The sequence below is a fragment of the Cherax quadricarinatus genome, chromosome 83 (genome assembly GCF_038502225.1).
Source record: "Cherax quadricarinatus isolate ZL_2023a chromosome 83, ASM3850222v1, whole genome shotgun sequence".
NCBI classification, from domain to species: domain Eukaryota; kingdom Metazoa; phylum Arthropoda; class Malacostraca; order Decapoda; family Parastacidae; genus Cherax; species Cherax quadricarinatus.
In genome coordinates this window covers 4,916,097-4,940,988 of record NC_091374.1, presented here as the reverse complement: position 1 = coordinate 4,940,988, position 24,892 = coordinate 4,916,097, and the positions used below count along the sequence as shown (strand labels likewise).

General features: G+C 41.5%; 1 protein-coding gene and 2 long non-coding RNA genes across 5 annotated transcripts; 2 read left to right on the top strand and 1 right to left on the bottom strand.

Annotated features, from left to right (window-relative positions):
• Positions 1-218: 218 nt before the first annotated feature.
• Positions 219-8,389, top strand: LOC128702156 (uncharacterized). 2 transcript variants are annotated; one of them, XR_011394327.1, is made up of 3 exons: positions 219-305; positions 836-991; positions 8,268-8,389. It is a non-coding gene; the product is annotated as an uncharacterized lncRNA (long non-coding RNA). The 2 variants fall into 2 exon arrangements; XR_011394328.1 differs by having other exon boundaries at positions 8,239-8,372.
• Positions 8,390-8,430: 41 nt separating this feature from the next.
• LOC128702159 (uncharacterized) lies at positions 8,431-9,898 on the bottom strand. Its single transcript, XR_008409052.1, has 3 exons — positions 9,759-9,898; positions 8,753-8,864; positions 8,431-8,569 (listed from the first exon to the last, which is right to left on the bottom strand). It is a non-coding gene; the product is annotated as an uncharacterized lncRNA (long non-coding RNA).
• A 529-nt stretch (positions 9,899-10,427) lies between these two features.
• Positions 10,428-24,892, top strand: LOC128702153 (selenoprotein S). 2 transcript variants are annotated; one of them, XM_053796225.2, is made up of 6 exons: positions 10,428-10,680; positions 13,788-13,926; positions 14,732-14,875; positions 15,148-15,254; positions 16,504-16,660; positions 23,585-24,892. In XM_053796225.2, the coding sequence occupies exons 2-6, from the start codon at positions 13,797-13,799 to the stop codon at positions 23,665-23,667; spliced, it is 621 nt and encodes a 206-aa protein (XP_053652200.2). In that variant the 5' UTR covers positions 10,428-10,680; positions 13,788-13,796; the 3' UTR covers positions 23,668-24,892. The 2 variants fall into 2 exon arrangements, with proteins under 2 accessions (XP_053652200.2, XP_053652199.2); XM_053796224.2 differs by having other exon boundaries at positions 10,429-10,699.

The window sequence follows — 24,892 nt, the reverse complement described above, 5'->3', positions numbered from 1 at the left end:
AAGGAATGTGATCTATGCCACCTGGGAGTGAACTTATCCTCCCAGGTTGTCCATGACCCCCTCGGGTTGAGCGCTCCACCGTGAGTAGTACTGATAGTGAGGGTATAGTAGTGCCATCTAGTAGTGGTAGTCAGAGTTAGTCAGGTTATCAGTGATGGTGTTATAGAGATGGTCAGGACAGTGACCAACCTCAGGTCACTAAAGGTCAGTTGAACTTCAGTGTTTGTACGAAAGAGACGTGTTGCTCCTCCTGCCACCCCCGCCGGCTTTACCGTTTCCTCATCCTTTTAATACACCCAAATATCGTAAGTATTGTCTGGTGACGTATTTGTCAATACAACGGCAGAGTGAAGCTGCAGCTCCTGGTCCCCACCACCAGTTTGGTCACCAAATTATTATTTTAATAGTCTTAATTTTCTTTGGGGTCTGTCTTGGAGGGGGGCGGGGGTGATTGACCTTAGTGAGGGGTTTTGATGCGAGGAACTGGAGCTGCTCCCCTTCCTCTGATCAAACAATAACTCACACTAGGCGTTGCATAACTCATAATGGTGTATACAGTTCTGGGTTATTTTTATTCCATTATTGAAAAATAAGTTAAAGGTCTCTTGATCCAAGGAACTTGCTCCTTGTGATCCAGATATAAACTTCCATGTAAACATATTGTTAGTCATCAGGTTTATGTGAAAGAAACATTTATTAAAGAAAAAGATATTTTTACATACTATGTTAAACATTAATGTTTATATTAGGCAGTAATGTTACTAGTATATATTACATGGTAATGTTTACCTGTGTGTAATGTTCATGGTTATAATGTGAATGTGTTTTGTTTCAGGTGTGGTAACAGGGGTGCTGTGCCTGGCTGTGTCTGCTGCAACATTGATCAACACAGCAACATTGACCAGTCTGAGGGGTGGAGACAACCACACTAGTAAATGATCTGACCCATAGCATTTATATGAAGACTCGGCAGTTGGAGACGTTGTTAGAGGTGGGTGGGGCCCACTTTTAAGGTATTTCCAGGTTATAAGTCCACTAAAGTTTGGTTATTGAAGCAGATAGTAATTGTATTAGGTAGGAAGGTGGTGGCGAGAGTATAGGAAAGATTGTAAGCAATTGATATCAAAAGTAGCTTAGTGGGAAGTATTACCTTATTTCCTGACCAGAGATGAAATCTCTGGTCAGGAAATAGAGGAATGCATTCTATAGGTTACCTTGAATGGGGTGGAAATAAAAATTGGAGAAATGGGTTGTAAAGCTTAGAATTGAAGACTGACTAGATTTTAGGAAGTTTTAGCTAGTGTAATATACAGTCTATACCCATCCTACAAGATTGTTGGAAGCAGAGATGAAATGTATGTATGTGATATATGGCTCATTTGGCAGTGGCGTCAATTGAAGAACCGGGATTCGATCCCGGGCACAGGTGAGCATATTCCCTTGTATCCATTGACACTTCACATAAAGGAGGAACACTGCAGCAGGCCTATTGGCCCTGAGCAGGCCTACTGGTACGGGTCGCATCCTGGGGGAGTATAAATACCCTAATAAAAATGTCATAGCAGTCATCCTGACTTGATTGTGTAATTGTGTTAATCTGCGGGGTTAATTATACTGAGATAGTTTAGTGTGGCGAGGGTAATGGTAGAGGTCTTGATTCTGGGTGTAAGGAAAGCCTGTTAAATCAGGCATATCCATTAAGGAGCACTGAAGCAGGCCTTTTGGCCCATGTTAGGCAGGTTCAACTCTCAACCACTCATTTGTCTAACCTATTTTAGCTTCACATGAGGGGATGCATTTTCCTTAGGCAGTATATATTATAGTCGGAAAAATCAATAAGTTACTCAGAAATGTGGAATTAACCACATCTTCCTATTTTCAGTAGGGTTGTAGAGGGCCTCGCTGTATAGTCCTTGTGGCTTAGCGCTTCTTTTTGATTATAATAATAATGTAGAGGGCCTAGCCAAGTAATTTTATGCTTTGAAGTCCCAAAAATATTTTCTGTAGTATAGCCTTGCGAGTTTAGCGCTTACAACTCCACTCTGTATGAGAGCGTCTGGGGGGGGCATTTGTTTTGAAATTGGGTTATACAGTATATATTTACAGGGACTTTTTAGACCCCTTGATCTTGCCTAGACCCCCCTTGATCTCACCTAGACCCCCCTTGATCTCACCTAGACCCCCCCTTGATCTCACCTAGACCCCCCCTTGATCTCACCTAGACCCCCCTTGATCTCACCTAGACTCCCCTTGATCTTACCTAGACCCCCCTTGATCTTACCTAGACCCCCCTTAGACCCCCCTTGATCTCACCTAGACTCCCCTTGATCTTACCTAGACCCCCCTTGATCTTACCTAGACCCCCCTTGATCTTACCTAGGCCCACCTTGATCTTACCTCCTTTCATCCCCCTTGCGCCGCCACTGCTCTGCAAATTAGTAAGGCCTATACCTGGAGTATGCTGCATCGTTGTGGTGTGTGTGTGTGTGTGTGTGTATATATATATATATATATATATATATATATATATATATATATATATATATATATATATATTATACACACATCACTTTGTAGGTCTACAGTTATTTAGTTTCTATCAAAATAACTTAAAGAATTAGGTGGTGGTAAGATATAGAACTGGAGCATCTGCTATATGCATTATGAATGCATATAGCAGGGGAGAGTAATCTCCCCTGAAGGCATAGATTACGTAGAACTGTGGGCCTGGGAACCCACCAACGACCTTCAGTAGCTGTCTGCAATCTGTTATTGCACGTGGTTTCCGTGGGGATGTTGGTGGGTTTCGGGCTTTGGGTAGTGGTTGTGGTGGGTGTTCTACGTTTTTTATGCCTTTGGCCAAACTGTGCAAAGTTAAATATTGATTATTGAGTTTACACAATTTCATTATTTTTGAAAATTTAAGCGGCGTTCAAGTTCCTGTGAATATAAGAGTACAGTATTAGCGTTCAGAATTGCAGTTTGTAAGCAGTGAAGTCTAACTTCTGGCAGCAGACGTTAATGATGAAAATAATAATAACCTCTGATCTGAAGTGAAGTGTTAGTCGGCAGAAAGGATTCTCTAACATCTGATGCTGATGAGTATAGTTGGGGGGGGGGGTAGTGATTTAGACTGGTATTAATGGGAATAGGATTATTAACCCTGCTGGGTTAGAAACTCAGAAAGAGGTAGTGGGGGCTTGAATGTAGTGGTCCTCAGGTTGTGCCTAGGATGGTAGGGCTGAATGGTACTGCCCTTGATACTGGCCATGTAGTCACAAACTGTAAGGCTGGAGGTGATGTCCTGGTAGTCAGTAAATGTAGGGCTGATAGTGCTGTCCTGGGAGACAGTAATGGTGAAGCTGGAGGTGCTGTCCTGGGAGACAGTAATGGTGAAGCTGGAGATACTGTCCTGGGAGACAGTAATGGTGAAGCTGGAGGTGCTGTCCTGGGAGACAGAAATGGTGAAGCTGGAGATACTGTCCTGGTAGACAGTAATGGTGAAGCTGGAGATTTTGTCCAGGTAGTCGGGAATTATACGCAGGAAGGAATACATATAAATGACCTCATAGAGGACAGGAGCCATAGTAGGGAAACAAGTGTAGTCAAAGATAAGATAAAACCAATATTGCAAACCAGAAATACCGCAGGAAATAGCAAACAAGAGGACTCCAATAGCAATAGTGAGGATAAATTACCAAAAACAACTGGTGGGAGCTCCATTGTTGGTGCTAAGGAGGATAGGAATAAGACAGGGAAACATGCACCAACAGGGAATACAGTCACAGAAACCCAAGGCAAACGGAAACCAAGCCTGTGCACATACTATGCACTTGGTATCTGCTGGCATGGGAAATCTGGAAAAACAGATGGGACATGCAACTATGACCACCCTAGAAAATGTCATGCCCATATGACAACAGGAAAATGCAAACTCCCTTCCTGTAAGCTTTTTCACCCTGAAATGTGTACCTCTTCAGTACAGGAAAGACTGTGCTATAACTTAAATTGCCAGGCATACCATCTAAAGGGGACAAAAAGATACAAAACATCCAGGCCATGGGAAAACCTGGGTAGCCACAGCCACTCAAGAGGGAGAGGTTTTTTAGTGCCAGGAAGGAAAAAAAACTGGCAGGAAATGGCAGAAATCGTACACCAAATCCAGTCATTCCTGGAGTGGAACCACAGTCGATGGCCTCCACTCCAAACCAACAGATACAGATACTAATGCCGGAAAAAAAATCCCCCCCCAGTACCAACAATACCACCAGTCCGATAACATTCTTCTTTGCAAATATACAGGGTCTAAAGCCAGCAATAAACAACAAAATACCTTTCATCCGTGGACTGCTTGCAGAGGCAAAGGCAATGTTCGCGGCTTTCACTGAGACCCACATAAAGGATCACTTGGACAACGAAATATGGATCCCAGGTTACAACCTATACAGATGTGACAGAGTGAACAGGCAAAAGGGGGGGGTTGGCCTGTACATTGCAGAGTCACTTGTTTGCACAGAACTGCTTAATGCCTCAAATGACGTAGTGGAAGTTTTAGCAGTAAAGGTCGAGAACCAAAACCTAGTCATTGTGGTAGTCTACAAGCCTCCGGATGCAACATCCCAGCAATTCCAGGAACAGCTGTTAAAAATTGACCACTGTCTGGAAAATCTTCCAGCTCCTGCACCCAACATCTTGCTCCTGGGGGATTTCAACTTAAGGCACCTAAAATGGAGGAATATAGCAAATAATATTGTTGCAGTAATAACACCAGGAGGCAGCTCTGATGAAAACTCACACTCACACGAGCTTTTAAATCTCTGCACAAAATTCAATTTAAACCAGCAAATAATAGAGCCTACTAGACTGGAGAATACACTAGACCTCATCTTCACTAACAATGATGATCTGATAAGAAATGTCACCATATCAAAAACAATATACTCAGATCACAACATAATTGAGGTTCAGACATGTATGCGTGGAGCCTCAGACCGACAAAGTGAGACTAGTCACGAGGGAGCATTCACCAAATTCAACTTCAATAACAAAAACATAAAGTGGGACCAAGTAAACCAAGTCCTAACCGATATAAGCTGGGAAGATATACTAAGCAACACAGACCCAAACTTATGCCTAGAACAGATTAACTCGGTGGCACTCGATGTATGCACAAGGCTTATTCCTCTAAGAAAAAGGAGGAGTAGATGTAAAATAGAAAGAGACAGGCGCTCCCTTTACAGGCGACGGAAAAGAATAACAGAGCGGCTAAAAGAGGTCAATATATCAGAAATGCGCAGGGAGACACTGGTCAGAGAAATAGCAAGCATCGAACTTAAGCTAAAAGAATCCTTTAGGAGTCAGGAATCGCGGGAAGAACTAAAAGCCATAAATGAAATCGAAAGAAACCCAAAGTATTTCTTCTCCTATGCCAAATCAAAATCGAGAACAACGTCCAGTATTGGGCCCCTACTTAAACAAGATGGGTCCTACACAGATGACAGCAAGGAAATGAGTGAGCTACTCAAGTCCCAATATGACTCAGTTTTTAGCAAGCCGCTAACCAGACTGAGAGTCGAAGATCAAAATGAATTTTTTATGAGAGAGCCACAAAATTTGATTAACACAAGCCTATCCGATGTTATCCTGACGCCAAATGACTTCGAACAGGCGATAAATGACATGCCCATGCACTCTGCCCCAGGGCCAGACTCATGGAACTCTGTGTTCATCAAGAACTGCAAGAAGCCCCTATCACGAGCCTTTTCCATCCTATGGAGAGGGAGCATGGACACGGGGGTCGTCCCTCAGTTACTAAAAACAACAGACATAGCCCCACTCCACAAAGGGGGCAGTAAAGCAACAGCAAAGAACTACAGACCAATAGCACTAACATCCCATATCATAAAAATCTTTGAAAGGGTCCTAAGAAGCAAGATCACCACCCATCTAGAAACCCATCAGTTACACAACCCAGGGCAACATGGGTTTAGAACAGGTCGCTCCTGTCTGTCTCAACTACTGGATCACTACGACAAGGTCCTAAATGCACTAGAAGACAAAAAGAATGCAGATGTAATATATACAGACTTTGCAAAAGCCTTCGACAAGTGTGACCATGGCGTAATAGCGCACAAAATGCGCGCTAAAGGAATAACAGGAAAAGTTGGTCGATGGATCTATAATTTCCTCACTAACAGAACACAGAGAGTAGTCGTCAACAGAGTAAAGTCCGAGGCAGCTACGGTGAAAAGCTCTGTTCCACAAGGCACAGTACTAGCTCCCATCTTGTTCCTCATCCTCATATCCGACATAGACAAGGATGTCAGCCACAGCACCGTGTCTTCCTTTGCAGATGACACCCGAATCTGCATGACAGTGTCTTCCATTGCAGACACTGCAAGGCTCCAGGCGGACATCAACCAAATCTTTCAGTGGGCTGCAGAAAACAATATGAAGTTCAACGATGAGAAATTTCAATTACTCAGATATGGTAAACATGAGGAAATTAAATCTTCATCAGAGTACAAAACAAATTCTGGCCACAAAATAGAGCGAAACACCAACGTCAAAGACCTGGGAGTGATTATGTCGGAGGATCTCACCTTCAAGGACCATAACATTGTATCAATCGCATCTGCTAGAAAAATGACAGGATGGATAATGAGAACCTTCAAAACTAGGGAGGCCAAGCCCATGATGACACTCTTCAGGTCACTTGTTCTATCTAGGCTGGAATATTGCTGCACTCTAACAGCACCTTTCAAGGCAGGTGAAATTGCCGACCTAGAAAATGTACAGAGAACTTTCACGGCGCGCATAACGGAGATAAAACACCTCAATTACTGGGAGCGCTTGAGGTTTCTAAACCTGTATTCCCTGGAACGCAGGAGGGAGAGATACATGATTATATACACCTGGAAAATCCTAGAGGGACTAGTACCGAACTTGCACACGAAAATCACTCACTACGAAAGCAAAAGACTTGGCAGACGATGCACCATCCCCCCAATGAAAAGCAGGGGTGTCACTAGCACGTTAAGAGACCATACAATAAGTGTCAGGGGACCGAGACTGTTCAACTGCCTCCCAGCACACATAAGGGGGATTACCAACAGACCCCTGGCAGTCTTCAAGCTGGCACTGGACAAGCACCTAAAGGCAGTTCCTGATCAGCCGGGCTGTGGCTCGTACGTTGGTTTGCGTGCAGCCAGCAGCAACAGCCTGGTTGATCAGGCGCTGATCCACCAGGAGGCCTGGTCACAGACCGGGCCGCGGGGGCGTTGACCCCCGAAACTCTCTCCAGGTAAACTCCAGGTAAACATAACTGGCAGGTAAGGTAGGTTGAGTTCAGGCTAGCATAGTAGTGTGTTAGGAAACTGGTACACAGCAGGACTCCAACTATTTAAATAACTCGGCACACTTGGCTAACAACCAACACTGAGGGACGTGGAAGTGTAGGGAAAATGTCTTATGAAGGTAGTTAGGATCTTGTTAAATTTGGATGCCCTTCAAGGGGTGTCTTTGTACTAGTGAAGGTATTTTGATACAAGCAGTTGCAAGTACCTTCCTCTTCCTTGGATCAAACCTGATTCCCCAAACTGTGTATAACCGGTATATCCATATCGATATAAAATTTACCCAAATGTGCACGTCGCTAAACTCTCGGGGATCAGGTCGATGAAAGTCAATCAGGTTTGATTCAGAGGAGTAGTGCAATGACTGATATTTTTCCCAGTTAAATATAGCCAAACATACTCCTAATATCCCTTAGTAACATGCATTACAACTTGAGGGTAAACTCAGAAGCCCAAATTTGTTTAATTGCCGCAGATTCCTCTTTGTCAAGACAAGGTGATCATAATAGCCCGTGTTAGAAGACTTTGTACATGAGTGCCCGCTGCCGCAACACTTAGGAAGCTATGCTGACAATACAAACACAAGGTCGTGAAATTTAAAAATTTATACTTCAAACTACTAATAATGGCAGTACTGAGGCTGTCCGCCTCATTATTACTATTGTTAGTAGGGTTGGGGTAGGTCTTTTTTTTTTTTCTCTCTCCCCGAGCTTGAAGCTCCCGAATTGTGTGAATGTTGTCCTGCTGACAAATAGCAATTGAGGCTTGTCTTATTTTTCTTGTGTTCTTTGAACACCTTTGTGTGTGTGTTCCTTGAACATTGCTGTGATAGACAATTTATTTATTACATTTTAATTAGTGATAAGTTTATCGAATCTTGTAGGTTGAAGATATTCTCCATGTTGTGGGCAGCTGCTGTGTGGCGACGTCCATGTTGTGGGCAGCTGCTGTGTGGCGACGTCCATGTTGTGGGCAGCTGCTGTGTGGCGACGTCCATGTTGTGGGCAGCTGCTGTGTGGCGACGTCCATGTTGTGGGCAGCTGCTGTGTGGCGACGTCCATGTTGTGGGCAGCTGCTGTGTGGCGACGTCCATGTTGTGGGCAGCTGCTGTGTGGCGACGTCCATGTTGTGGGCAGCTGCTGTGTGGCGACGTCCATGTTGTGGGCAGCTGAAAGCCTTCAGATATCACCAGCAGCAACACACCAAAACAATGTCTACAAAGACAAAAGTATGACATTACTAGACTATTCATGAACTGCAGTAAGCAATAGTTTGAATAATTGCTGTGTATCTAAATGCTTCATTCAATATTTTGTAGAAAGAAAAATTGCTAAAATATTTTAAAAACTGATCAAAAATTACCATGAAATTGGAGTAATAAAATTTTTTTAAATTACCACAGATTGATGGAATTGGAAGAGCTGGAGGTGTTGATGGTGTGGTGGATGGTAGAGGAGTGACAAGTGGCGCCACTAGTCTTGACCTCCATGGCTAAATGGCGCCAATGACCTGGAGGAGGGGGGGTGATGACGTCAGTGGTTGTTGTGGGGAGGGGGAAGGTCATTAGAGGAAGGGTTGGGGGCTGGCTGCTGGTGGAGGAGTTTGGAAGCGAGTAGTTAGTTGTTAATGGTGGGAGGGTTATGGGGTAGGGGAGGTTGGTTGTTTGTCACTTAGTAATTACCAAGGGACTGACAGTCTTGTTACTGTGTTAACGTGGCTTGAACCTTGATATGTGAAACGCCCTGGACACTAGCCTAAAGACACTCGTTTGCCAATATTCGTAATTCTAATGAACAATGTCCATAGACTCGTGTTATTATTATTATTATTATTATCAAAAAGAAGCGCTAAGCCACAAGGACTATACAGCAATAGACTCGTGTTGAAAGACTCGTGTTGAAAACCGTCTTGATGTTCGGCTTGGGTATTTGACATCTCTTGTGGGTTTAGTGTTTAGTTTTGATCATGGCCGGATTTATACCTGGGGAAGCCCTCAACATGGAAATTAAGTCGGATTACAAATAAGAAATAAACTAAAATGAATGATAAACAGCAGTTTTCGAAAAATGTTAGGTTTCGAAGAAGACGTCTGATTTTATTTTTCTCAATTTTTTTTTTAGCTAACCGATTATAATTTTCCGTTTGTAATATATTCTATCTACACTATATAATAATTACCAAAGTGTATTTATCTTTGATGTCACACTTTCAGTATCTACATGGTGGCAGTTGACCAAAAGGACGCATGCTTTTCCCTGGCAGGAAACCATGTGGGGTGGCCTGGTGACTAAAGCTCCCGCTTCACACACGGATGGCCCGGGTTCGATTCCCGGCGGGTGGAAACATTTCGACGCGTTTCCTAATTACACCTGTTGTCCTGTTCACCTAGCAGCAAATAGGTACCTGGGTGTTAGTCGACTGGTGTGGGTCGCATCCTGGGGGACAAGATTGAGTCAGACTACAATGGAAATAAGTTGCAGTCCCCGATGACACACTGACTTCCTTGGGTTATCCTGGGTGGCTAACCCTCCGGGGTTAAAAATCTGAACGAAATCTTGTGTTATGGCTGGCTCTGAATCACATGGTGGCACTTCACTGTCCATGTCTACACAAGTATCTGTACTATGTGGTTGTGGTAATTCATCACCTTTATTATATTGATTATCATCTTGATTTCGTATGTTCTTTTTATTTTCTGCAGATGGTCTTTAGAATCAGTATTAAACATTTTAGGTTCGGATTTAGGTTAGGCTAGGTTGGGTTATGTTACAGTAGCTTAGTAAGTTTATTCAGATATACACATATAGTTGCATAGATTATCATACATAGCAGCATGTGTACAGAACCTGAGATAACCCCAAAAAAAATCAGTGACTTATTTCCATTGGGGTCCTGTATGCATTTGCACAAAATAAAGCTATTTCCAGTGCACGACCCACTTAATATTAGACAATATAAATCTCAAATCATAGTTCAACTCGCACCTGGATCTAAAATAAATTTTTAACAGGATTGGCAGGCATGGCAGGGTAAATTGGGTTGGCATCCCTTAGTTATTGCATGATAATGAGGGTTGGCAGCCCTGACACAAGGCCACGTCTCACTGACATAAACAAGAGGGAGGACAGTAGCGCCTCCTCCCTCTCTAAACTATTATATTTCCTCTCAGCCTTCTGAAAATACGCCATTATTGTATTAAACTATCACTAATGGTGTGTGGTGAGAGGAGGCGCACCTCGCTGTGTGAAGGTAGTGGCTGCAGTCACTACCAACAACTGTATATTGAAATATCTTAGTCACGTCAGTGGTTGTTGTTTCCTATTACGTGAGTGAAGCTTCTAGATGTAAGTAATAATAATAATATTTATTTCTGTAAGTTGGTATAAACCTTGGTAATAAATACCGACAAGTTGGTTTAGAAAGACACGTAAGCAAACACTATGACATATTTATTAGAAAACGTTTCGGTCCTGGGACCTTGATCACTTCTAACATGTTAGAAGTGATCAAGGTCCCAGGACCGAAACGTTTTCTAATAAATATGTCATAGTGTTTGCTTACGTGTCTTTCTAAACCATTTCTGTAAGTATATGATACAACTTGTATAGACCATAGCTGACGTCAGTGACACTGTATAGGAAGCCCCTGGTTATTTAGAGCATTTCGGGCAACTTAGATTAATTTTGTCCCCAGGATGCGACCCACACCAGTTCACTAACATCCAGGTAACTGTTTTACTGTTTGGTGAACATGGACAGCAGGTGGCTTAGGGGAACTCCCGAGTACCGTCGTAGAAGCTAAGACATTGTGTAGTTTTAAAAATAGCTTAGATAAATACATGAGTGGGTGTGAGTTTGACCTGACTAGCTTGTGCTGCTAGGTCAGATGCCGTGCTCCTTAAGTGAATGTGACCTGACCTGACTAGGTTAAGGAGAATTGGACCTGCCTCGCATGGGCCAGTAGGCCTGCTGCAGTGTTCCTTCTTATATTCTTAATGTTTTCACCCATATTGGGGATTAAACCACGAACCTCAGTGTGTGTTTACCATGATACATTGTGCTACATTATATATACCTTTCATCATACACTGAAAAAAATCATGGTTAGGCAGTGTATTTCTGGGGCATTTTGGATTTACTCGCCTCGCCTAGTTGTGGTTGCAGGGTACGAGACTCAGCTCCTGGCCCCACCTCTTTACTAAACACTACTAGGTCCTCTCTCTCCCTGCTCCATGAGCTTTATCATACCTCGTCTTAAAGCTATGTATGGTTCCTGCCTCCACTACATCACTCGCCAGGCTTCCTGACCACTGACTAAAGAAATACTTCCTAACATCCCTTTGACTTGGATGAGTCTTCAATTTCCAAGTGTGACCCCTTGTTTCTGTGTCCCCTCCCTGGAACATCCTGTCTCTGTCCACCTTGTCTATTCCACGTAGTATTTTGTATGTCGTTATCATGTCTCCCTTAATTCTCCTGTCCTCCAGTGTCGTCAGGCTGATTTCCCTTAACCTTTCTTCATAGGACATTCCCCTTAGCTCTGGAACTAACCTTGTTGCAAACCTTTGCACTTTCTCTAATTTCTTAACATGCTTGACCTGGTGTGGGTTCCAAACTGGTGCTGCATACTCTAGTATGGGCCTGACATTCACGGTGTACAGTCTTGAAAGATTTCATACTTGGGTATTGGAACGCCATTCTCAGGTTTGACATGCGCCCATATGCTGCAGCAGTTATCTGGTTGATGTGTGCTTCTGGAGACATGCTTGGTGTTTTATTCACCCCAAGATCTTTCTCCTTGAGCAAGGTTTGCAGTCTTTGGCCACCTAGCCTATACTCCGTCTGCGGTCTTCTTTGCCCTTCCTCGATCTTCATGACTTTACATTTGGCAGTTGCTGGACCCAGTGTCCAGCCTGTCCAGGTCCTCCCCTGGACTTCCTCCCATATCTCAAGCACTATATGACACCTACAAATTTGGTGCTTCTCTCAAAATATAATCATTAATAATACAATAATACGTACTGAAATCATCGCATAGTTCTATAACCAACAATTTCAACCAGAACAATGGCTTCTGTAACATAGCTGAACCACTTGCCAAGAAACTTCTTCATCGCTATCCCACATAAGAACATAGAACACTGCAGAAGGTCTGCTCACAACTTATCCAATACCCCTGCCAAGCTACCCAAGATTTTAGACTCTGTAACCCCACCCAGTAGATCATCAGATGCAGCATTCTCTACCTGACCTCAACATTCTGAACCTGACTATACATACTCACGTACCTTCCACCCCAGGTAGATCTGTTTGTGACTTGAAAAAGCCCACTGTGTGGACAAAACGTTGTCAATAAAGGATCACATTAAACTGCATGTGTGTTTGTTTCCATGTACTGTATAGTTCAGGTAACATTTTTCTTTGAATTATAATGAATGAATGTAAATGCACTGGGAAATCTACAGAGAAGGATAATGAAGTTAATCCCATATATCAGAAACCTTTCCTGTGTAGAAAGGCTGTAGGCACTGAAATTGCTCCCTGAAAAACAAAAACAAAATTAAGTTGCGATATAATTGAAGTGTGCTAATGGAAACCGGAAGTAAATGAAGGTGATAAAAATAATGATGAAAATATTTAACCAAAACAGGACTCTCAGCAATAGATTAAAGATGAGTGGAACAAATCTCCAGGAAGTGTTATTGAAGGAAGAATTTTTAGGTAGTTTTAAATATAGGTTGTACAAGTGGGTGGTAATTGGACTGGCTTAGCATGACCCAGTTAGACTACCGCAGTGCTCCATGTTCTTGTTATAATAATAGTGAAGCATTTGGTGTGAGTGCTTTTTGTGAATGTAATCATATAACACTCTTGTATACCTTAATTTAATAAGGGGGAAATTGTACAATTATAATTGAGGGGCTCTTGATCCAAAGAATTGATCCTGACCTCTCCTCCTTTTTAATGATCTTGATTGCCTTCTATTTCCCCAGCACTGTATGACTCCTACAGATTTTGTACTTCCACATGAATGGATCAATGGATGTCATGTCTGGTAAAAAAAAATAGTAAAGGAAGATTTCAGGTTACAGTTAGATGTTTCAAATTTCTTCAGCAAATACATTAAGATCATTATTATTATAGGCATAGTGGTAATGAATTATGAAGATACTATATAATTGTTTTTCAGTTTTGTTTGACATCACGTGCAGTGCTGTCAAAAAGTGCCTTAGTGTCATTACTGAAATAGCCTAATTACAGATAATGCTTGCTAGATTATGATGGAAGTACATACTTTATTCTACATAAAAATAACTAACTTTTATTATTAAATGAATATGTATATATTGTAGGCTGACATGGAGCTCTTATCTCATTTTTTTTTTTTTTTTTTTTTTTTTTTTTTTTTTTTTTTTTTTTTTTTTTTTTACAGAAATTTACAATGGGGGAACCAGAACAGGTGATTGCTGAACCTGATGAGGTGGAAGATGTGGATGCTAGTATTGATGGCCTCCACCCACCCACACTTGAACAACATCACCCATGGCTGATTTCTTATTCGATTAATTCAGGTAAGGCTAATATATATACTGTATTACTTGCATCAAAATTAATTTAATGAGTCAAAATGACTAATAATTTTATTAAAAGGCTATAATAGACAATGCTCTAGTGTATAGTATAGTTACAGCAGGGCATCACAAATCTGGACAGGCCTGGCTGAAACCTTCCAGGATTTCTAAAGTCATGATTAACTGTTAACACATTTATTTATAGCTCGTATATACTTTACAGTACAAAACGTAAATATTAGAGTGAACATAACATTATTAACGAAATGGAGAATATGTATTAGTACATCATATCTTCGGCTTAAGAGACCAGATGACATGTATAGTGTAATGATATTGGCTTTGTATTGTTAAAAAAAAAAAATTTGGTTCCCAATTGCCTATTTTTGTGTGATTGTGCAGTTATCAATATAATGCCATTACTTAATGTACTTACCTTGATAAGGTGTTACTTTCATTATTAAATAGCAAATTGTAAACTTTAATTAAACAAGTGGCATAGGATCTTGGTTTTGTAGACTTGAGGGCTTTCCCAAAATTTCTAGTTTTAAGTCTTCCAAAAAAAAAAAAAATTTAAAGTTCTTTGAGTTTTGAAGTTTGTATTTGGGCATTTTTCTTAATATATTAATAATTTAAGTAATTGTTTTGTGTTGTCTTATTCTCATTGTCTTGCTATTGTATATCTTTGGTATGAAAATTGAAACTTTAAATTTTTGTCTTCAGTGCTTAGTATTTTCAGGAAGACAAATTTGCTAGATGCTTGTATAGCACTGTAGACTATTTATGCTAACTTTTTCTTCTTCAGCACTTTCATGGCTAGCTTTTAATGGATGGTACACACTTGGCTTTTTATTATTTTGCTATATTTTGTGGCGCCGTATAGAGCCAAAATGCCAGCAGTGGCTAAGAAAGCGAGAAGAATTTAAAGAAGCCGCAAAATATCACAAAGGTAAGCACTATTATTTAATTGCAGTATGTAGACTGACTCGTAGAGGAATCTTAGAGCTCTTGCTGTCAACTCAATCTCATGAAATACTTTATTATGAGCAACTGATAATTATTTGCAGTATGTAGACTGACTCGTAGAGGAATCTTAGAGCTCTTGCTGTCAACTCAATCTCATGAAATACTTTATTATGAGCAACTGATAATTATTTGGAAGTTATTCTAGTGATATAAGTGATCAGTACTTTACTGTGTAATATTCCTCTGCTACAATAGATCCAGATAAAGTTCTGGCAAGAGAAAGGGCATTGGATGAAGCTCGCCTTCGAATGCAAGAACAGTACAATAAAGATGCACAGAAACAAGCTGAGAAAAGAAAAGAGGTAATTTTCTTATTAACTTTAAAAGAAGGTTAGATTGGATTATTCTAATTAAACTGTTGAACATTGGAAATTTTTGTAGATTTTAAATAATTTTGACATTTTTACCAAAATATTGTGCACCCTTCAAGGTAGGTTCCTTGATGTCAGTGAGGGGTCTTTTAGTGAAGGGAAATGGATCTGACCTTCCCCTCCTTGGTTCAAAACCTGTAGGCAAAGGTTAGTGGAAGAGTTTGGGAGGGTGGGTAAAGGTAGAAAGTTTAAAGTGAATATAGATAAGAGTAATGTAATGAGGGTATCAAACGATTTAGATAAAGAAAAATTGGATATCACATCGGAGTGAGGGAGTATGGAAGAAGTGTGTTTTCAGATATTTGGGAGTTGACTTGTCAGTGGATGGGTTCATGAAGGATGAGGTTAACCATAGAATTGATGAAGGGAAAAAGGCGAGTGGTGCCTTGAGGTATCTGTGGAGACAAAAAACATAATCCATGGAGGCAAAGAAGGGAATGTATGAAAGTATAGTGGTACCAACACTCTTATATGGGTGTGAAGTTTGGGTTGCAAATGCTGCAGCAAAGAGGTGGCTGGAGGCAGTGGAGATGTCCTGTCTAACGGCAATGTGTGGTGTAAATATTATGCAGAGAATGCAGTGTGTGGAAATTAGGTGGTGTGGAGTTAACAAAAGTATTAGTCAGAGGGCTGAAGAGGGGTTGTTGAGATGGTTTAGTCTTTCAGAGAGAATGGATCAGAGTAGAATGCCTTGGAGAGTGTATAAATCTGTAGGGGAAGGAAGGCGGGGTAGGGGTCATCCTCAAAAAGGTTGGAGGGAGGGGGTAAAGGAGATTTTGTGGGCAAGAGGCTTGGACTTCCAGCAAGCATGCGTAAGCGTGTTAGATACGAGTGAATGGAGACGAATAGTTTTTGCGACCTGACGAGCTGTTGGAGTGTGAGCAGGGTAATATTTTGTGAAGGGATTCAGTGAAACCAGTTAGCTGGACTTGAGTCCTGGAAATGGGAGGTACAATGCTTGCACTTTAAAGGAGGGGTTTGGGATATTGGCAGTTTGGAGGTTAACTTTTAAACTCATATCTGAGTGCCTCTGCAAAGACATTGATTATGTATGTGTGAGGTGAAAGTGTTGAATGATGATGAAAGTATTCTCTTTTTGTGTCACCCTGCCTCGGTGGGAGACGACCAACGTGTTAAAAAAATACAAAAGTAAAAAAATTAATATAGTAATTTTTTACAGCAAGAAGAGAAACGAAGGCTTGAACGCATAGAAGACTGGGAGCGCCACAAGCGAGGGGATGGTTATAGAAGTAAGACACGAACTGGCGCAAGTGGATCATCTGAGGTTGAGAGTAACAATGGTAATAAACCATCTAGGAAACCAAAACTCAGACCAGGTCAGTGCCACACTGAAATTTACTGAATACATAATAGTTTTTTAAATGTCTTGCTCCAAATGTTTTTTAGGCTGTACAGGTATGTTACCATTCAAAAAGTTAAGCTCCTAGAAAGATGAATACAGCCTCTCCTCACTTAGCGACATACTCGTTTACCGACGCCTCAGACTTACGACAGGCTCTCTGACCAGTACTCATACCTAAATAATGTATATTAGAGCTGATTTCCTCTATTCTGTTTAATTCAGTATACAGTGGACCCTCGAATTTCTTAATCCGTTCCAGAGAGTCTGATGAAAGGCAAAATTTACGAATGGCGAAACTATTTTCCCCATAAGAAATAATGTAAATCCAATTAATCCGTTCCAGACACCCAAAAGTATTAAAAAAAATTATTTTTTTATAAATTAAATATAGATTTACATACAGAAAAGAATGAGAAATCAAGTATAAAACAATAATAACATCACACTTATCTTTATTGAAGACTCTTGTTGGTGTACGGAAGACGGGAGGAGGGGAGAGGGTTAGGGTGATGTTCCTCCACAAATGTTTGCACCTCACTCCACTTTGCACAGATGCCCTTAATCTTTGAAGAAGGCACCCTCTTTCCTCTCTTCCTCCTCTGAAGCAATTTCCTCAGTTGGTGAACATAAAGCAGGAACACTGCAGCAGGCCTGTTGGCCCATACTAGGCAGGTCCTTCACAAACCATCCCACTAATGGAATATTTGCCCAACCTAATTTTCAATGCTCCCCAAGCAATAAGATTTGATAATTCTATTCACTCATGCGCAAATCCCACTCATATCAAATTTTGTGTGTGTATGTGTGTACACTCACCTAGTTGAGGTTGCAGGGGTCGAGTCCAAGCTCCTGGCCCCGCCTCTTCACTGGTCGCTACTAGGTCACTTTCCCTGAACCATGAGCTTTATCGTACCTCTGCTTAAAGCTATGTATGGATCCTGCCTCCACTACATCGCTTCCCAAACTATTCCACTTGCTGACTACTCTGTGGCGGAAGAAATACTTCCTAACATCCCTTTGATTCATCTGTGTCTTCAGCTTCCAACTGTGTCCCCGTGTTGCTGTGTCCAGTCTCTGGAACATCCTGTCTTTGTCCACCTTGTCAATTCCTCTCAGTATTTTGTAAGTCGTTATCATGTCCCCCCTATCTCTCCTGTCCTCCAGTGTCGTCAGGTTGATTTCCCTTAACCTCTCCTCATAGGACATACCTCTTAACTCTGGGACTAGTCTTGTTGCAAACCTTTGCACTTTCTCTAGTTTCTTTACATTGATTGTGTGTGTGTGTGTGTGTGTGTGAGAGAGAGAGAGAGAACCTATGAACGAACGAACCTACGAACGAACCAACCTACCAACGAACCAACCTACCAACGAACCAACCTACCAACGAACCAACCTACCAACGAACCAACCTACCAACGAACCAACCTACCAACGAACCAACCTACCAACGAACCAACCTACCAACGAACCAACCTACCAACGAACCAACCTACCAACGAACCAACCTACCAACGAACCAACCTACCAACGAACCAACCTACCAACCTACCAACGAACCAACCTACCAACGAACCAACCTACCAACGAACCAACCTACCAACGAACCAACGAACCTTCGAACGAACAAACCAACGAACCTACGAACGAACGAACCTACGAACGAACGAACCTACGAACGAACGAACCAACCAACCAACGAACGAACCTACGAACGAACGAACCTACGAACGAACGAACGAACCTACGAACGTACGAACCTACCAACCAACCAACCATGGCTGGTGAAGATAAGCAGGAACACTGCAGCAGACCTGTTGGCCCATACTAGGCAGGTCCTTTACAAACCATCCCACTAATGAAATATTTGCCCATCCCAATTTTCAATGCTCCCCAAGCAATAAGGTTTGATAATTCTATTCACTCATCTGCAAGTCCCACTCAAATCAAATCGTGTATGTGGGGAATTACCTTGGCTGGTGTGTGTGTACTCGCCTAGTTGAGGTTGCGGGGGTCGAGTCCGAGCTCCTGGTCCCGCCTCTTCACTGATCGCTACTAGGTCACTCTCCCTGAGCCGTGAGCTTTATCATACCTCTGCTTAAAGCTATGTATGGATCCTGCCTCCACTACATCGCTTCCCAAACTATTCCACTTACTGACTACTCTGTGGCTGAAGAAATACTTCCTAACATCCCTGTGATTCATCTGTGTCTTCAGCTTCCAACTGTGTCCCCTTGTTACTGTGTCCAATCTCTGGAACATCCTGTCTTTGTCCACCTTGTCAATTCCTCTCAGTATTTTGTATGTCGTTATCATGTCCCCCCTATCTCTCCTGTTCTCCAGTGTCGTCAGGTTGATTTCCCTTAACCTCTCCTCGTAGGACATACCTCTTAGCTCTGGGACTAGTCTTGTTGCAAACCTTTGCACTTTCTCTAGTTTCTTCACGTGCTTGGCTAGGTGTGGGTTCCAAACTGGTGCCGCATACTCCAATATGGGCCTAACGACACGGTGTACAGGGTCCTGAATGATTCCTTATTAAGATGTTGGAATGCTGTTCTGAGGTTTGCTAGGCGCCCATATGCTGCAGCAGTTATTTGATTGATGTGCGCTTCAGGAGATGTGCCTGGTGTTATACTCACCCCAAGATCTTTTTCCTTGAGTGAGGTTTGTAGTCTCTGGCCCCCTAGACTGTACTCCGTCTGCGGTCTTCTTTGCCCTTCCCCAATCTTCATGACTTTGCACTTGGTGGGATTGAACTCCAGGAGCCAAATGCTGGACCAGGTCTGCAGCCTGTCCAGATCCCTTTGTAGTTCTGCCTGGTCTTCGATCGAGTGAATTCTTCTCATCAACTTCACGTCATCTGCAAACAGGGACACCTCAGAGTCTATTCCTTCCGTCATGTTGTTCACAAATACCAGAAACAGCACTGGCCCTAGGACTGACCCCTGCGGGACCCTGCTGGTCACAGGTGCCCACTCTGACACCTCGCCACGTACCATGACTCGCTGCTGTCTTCCTGACAAGTATTCCCTGATCCATTGTAGTGCCTTCCCTGTTATCCCTGCTTGGTCCTCCAGTTTTTGCACCAATCTCTTGTGTGGAACTGTGTCAAACGCCTTCTTGCAGTCCAAGAAAATGCAATCCACCCACCCCTCTCTCTCTTGTCTTACTGCTGTCACCATGTCATAGAACTCCAGTAGGTTTGTGACACAGGATTTCCCGTCCCTGAAACCATGTTGGCTGCTGTTGATGAGATCGTTCCTTTCTAGGTGTTCCACCACTCTTCTCCTGATAATCTTCTCCATGATTTTGCATACTATACATGTCAGAGTGTGTGTGTGTGTGTGTGTGTGTGTGTGTGTGTGTGTGTGTGTGTGGAGGTACCCTGTTGTTTCTTGCCTTCTTTACCAAAGGGCTGGAACTAGGAGTTTTCTTTTGGCCCATGGTTGCTTATTTAGCAGTTGTAAGCACAAACAATCGATTATTACAAAATTTATCGTATGAACACTTGGGATGATAGTCGCTTGCCCATAAACAATGCCACACTGACTGGGAATGGTGTGTGGGGTGAGTTTGTGTGGTGCGGATGCTGGGAAGCCATTCGTATACGTTCCGGATGAACAAAGAATGGCAAGGCAAATTACAAACCGCAAGGCTATATTTTGAGGAAAAAAGTTGCCGAAAGGCAAAATTTATGAAGCATGAGGCTTACAAAACTCAAGGGTCCACTGTACAGCACACTACTGTGTAAACATTTAAAAATACAGTGGTACCCTGAGTTTCGTACAGCTCCCAACTCGAATAATTATGTAAGTGTATTATTGTATTGGGGGGTCTGAAACGGACTAATCTAATTTACATAATTCCTTATGGGAACAAATTTGTTCGGTAACAGTGCTCGAACACCCTTCTGGAACGAATTATGACCAAAACTCTGGGTACCACTGTATACCAGAAATGTTATAAATGGCACAAAGGTGACATTAAGACAATATCAAAGATGGTTGACACAAACTCGCTACTGCTATAGTATGCTCCTCACATAGCAACAAATTCATTTAACGATGTGGTCTTAGAAATGGAACTCCATCGTTAACCCTTTGACTGTTTTGAGCTTATACATACATCTTACGAGCCAATGTGTTCGATGTATATAGTACAGTGGACCCCCGCATAACGATGGCATCACATAGCAATTTTTCCGCATACCGCTTACTTTTATCGCAAAATTTTTGCCGCGCATACCGATTAAAAACCCGCTCACCGATTTTCGTCCGAGACGCGTCCAATGTGCCCTCACATGTGCCGCCCGTCCCATTGTTTACCAGCCAGCCTCCGCGGTAACATCCAAGCATACACTCGGAATATTTCGTATTATTACAGTGTTTTCGGTGCTGTTTCTGGAAAATAAGTGACCATGGGCCCCAAGAAAGCTTCTAGTGCCAACCCTGTGGTAAAAAGGGTGAGAATTAGTATGGAAATTAAGAAAGATTTTGAAGGGTTTGGGGCTAACCCTGAGAAGCCTATGCCAGTTGTGGAATCCATTGTGCCTACTTCAAAGATTAAGGAAATGTGTGCACAGTGGGTTGAACTGCAAACCTTTATAGATGAAAATCACCCTGACACAGCTGTTGCAAGCCGTGCTGGTGACTATTTCAATGACAATGTTGTGGCCCATTTTAGACAAATCGTAAAGGAACGGGAGGTACAGAGCTCTATGGACAGATTTGTTGTGCGACAGAGGTCCAGTGACTCTCAAGCTGGTCCTAGTGGCATTAAAAGAAGAAGGGAAGTAACCCCGGAAAAGGACTTGCTACCTCAAGTCCTAATGGAAGGGGATTCCCCTTCTAAACAGTAAGAAGATAATGCTCTCCCCTCCTCCCATCCCATCAATCATCACCAGATCTTCAATAAAAGTAAGTGTCATGTAATTGTGCATGCCTTTTTCAGTTTGTGTGTATTAAAATTAACATTTCATGTGGTAAAAAAAAATTTTTTTCGTACTTTTGGGCGTCTTGCACGGATTAATTTTATTTCCATTATTTCTTATGGGGAAAATTCATTCGCATAACGATTATTTCGCATAACAATTATCCCTCTTGCACGGATTAAAATCGTTAACCGGGGGTCCACTGTACAGTATGGAAGACATATTATAGAAGTAGAGATGATTTTGATTGGTTTCGCTATGAAAAGGACCTTGAAATGGAACTCAAAGTAGCAGAAATGTTCGATTTTTGCCAATGTTCAAGAGTCGACAAATGACATCATTGTCCAATAAGTGTCCAACTAGCCATTCTAATACGCAGTCATGAATGGGTTGACATTATTTATACAATTATTACAGTAATGTAGTAGTCTGCATAACAGTAAATCTTCTACTTTTTGTTTATCTGGAGAGAGAGAGAGAGTTTATCTGGAGAGAGTTCCGGGGGTCAACGCCCCCGCGGCCCGGTCTGTGACCAGGCCTCCTTAGGTCAGTGTCCCAGGATGCGACCCACACCAGTCGACTAACACCCAGGTACCCATTTTACTGATGGGGAACATAGACAACAGGTGGAAAGAAACACGTCCAATGTTTCTACTCTGGCTGGGAATCGAACCCAGGCCCTCACCGTGTGAAGCGAGAGCGTTAACCACCAGGCCACCAGAGCCCCCTTGTGAATAAAAATTCAAAATAGAAAGCAAGAGTAATATAATAGGGGCCTGGAGACATGACTGATGAACAGAGAAAATGTTATTTTAGTGTCAGGAATGTCTGCATTGTTCATTCTGGACACTATTTTGAAATAGGCATATTTTTTAATTTGCCTGAAATTGACCAAATTGCCTATTTCTGACCACTTTATTGGGTAGTTGAAATCGGTAAATGGGCAGTTTCTTGTACTCAGTTGATGGAACAAATGGAAATCTAAAGAAATAGCCGAGTTTGGTTGCCTGGAACAATGGAATTGGCCGAAAATAGGGCTCGGTGGGCGAAATCGCTGATGCGTAAATATCGCCGAGATTGCTAATTTCTCAAGAGTGTAATTCAGTAAGTTTTCCATCAAATTTTGTACTTATGGTCTGATTAGCATCAGGAAAAGATTCTCTATCATTTCATAATAATTTTTTTTTTTTTTTAATATTTTGCAACGCTGAGAGACATTAGGATTGGGAGTTGCGACAGTCAAAGGGTTAAGTGAGGGGAGGCTGTATAATGAGAAAATGAAGATGTAAGTTAATGTATTAAAGTGAGGCATAAAAAACTGTGGGTTATTCAGCACAGGGTTGGAAAGAGGCTTCTGTTTGCTAATTGAGGCCAACACTACCTAATTGCATATATCTAGTTTGTGCATAGATTAAAAAAATCCATTGAATACCAAGGTTGGCAAAGAGTGACCTTGTTCAGAAAATGTAGGACTTGGCTAACACTTAAGTTAGGAACACAATTAAGATCCAGATGTAGGTCACTGATTAGTTAAAGGACTTGCATTAAACCTATATAGAAATGGGAAACAATTAGGGTTTATCCATGGAAGGGGAAGGGTAGCTAAAATTCCTTGGATCAAGAGCCCTTCATTAATACCCCCCCCCCCCATCTTTTCCCCTTGAAGAGATTTAAAACAAGAATGCTTGAGAGGTTAATGTTATATTAGGACTGAAGAAGCCACTCGTGGCGAAACGTTTCCTTTAATAAATGTCCTGAACTGTACATAAGTGTCTTTTTCCACATGTAAAGGACCTGCCTAGTATGGGCCAATAGGCCTGCTGCAGTGTTCCTCCTGTCTTATGTTCTTATGGAAAAGTGCTTAACCCAGTGGTCATGTAACACCAAATTTTTTTTATTTTTGTGTCAATGAATCTAGAATAGCACTGACAGTCAGTGTGTGAATTAAATGTTAATGTTTATCACTAACAGAATACAACCCATTGACTGGAGACACTGGTGGAGGAACATGTGGATGGAGACCATCTCAACGTGGTGCCTCAGGAGGTGGATGAGGCTAAGGAAGGTACACACTAAAGTCATCTCATCATTATATCCTGGATTCTCAATTAAAATTCCTGATAGATACAAGAATATCTTAGCTTTTCATTGGAAAATCCATAAATGTCTAGGATAATGATGATTGTGTGTACAAAATACTGTTAGGGTACTTGTGATCCTGTTCTATACATTTTTTTCAATAAAGATTCTCAGTCATGCCTCTTATAAAGTACTCAACAGTCCCCTCTCAGAATCCAGGGGATGTCAAACAATATGATGCTTTGGACCAAACCAGTATCCAGCTGTGGTTCAAGGCGGATGCGTTACCTGGCATCTCAGGTTTTTCATACTGGTTAATGCATCGTCAAGTCACTCACTGATGTAGAAAAGTTTACACAGTGTATCGGTAACAATATCTAACCCATGGATGAAAAACTTGAATGGAAATGGGGATTCTGAGAAGTGAAAATAATATGCAGTGTACAATGTATTTGTTCAGATATTACAAATATTTAATTATTGACTATGGTATTTATTTTTTCATAGTATGTATACTATATACTTGATAATATGTATGCATAATGTATATGTATACAGATGTTCATTGCTAGTAATCTTTGATGCATCATATAGATAGAAATTACAGTTCAATAGGAAAGCTGATTTTCAGTTTGATAAAATATCACTTGTCATAAAAAAAGTTAGTTTTTTAATTATTAAATTTTCTAACTTGTTAAAGAAAAGGCATTTCAAGAAAGTTTTACATATATTAACACATTTTGAGATTTGTCAAGTCACACCCAACAAACCATATTCTTACTAGAACAGTAATTGATTTAAGTATTCAAATTTCTGAAACAGAAAAGCCTGTGTCTAATTTATTATTACAGTAAACTCTCAATTTAATGAACTTCAGAATTTAGACAAAATCTGCTGGGTCAGTTGATGCAGAAACAACGAACAGGTTCATTAGTTACACAGTTGCTGATTGTTCAGTTATTACTGGAGACCCACTCTTCTCTAGTAGACCATTATACTGAGGGTTTACAGCATTTCTTTAATTTGGAGGAAACCTACTCTATCTTGAAATTATGACGTACCCTTCTGTACATATCAATTTAATACACACGCACACTGTTTTTGTCATATATATTAGTATACTGTCATGAAATATACTTTATAAAGATGTACTCTCTCTTTAAAACTTGCATAATAAAATAAATTGTTAATTTGAGCAAA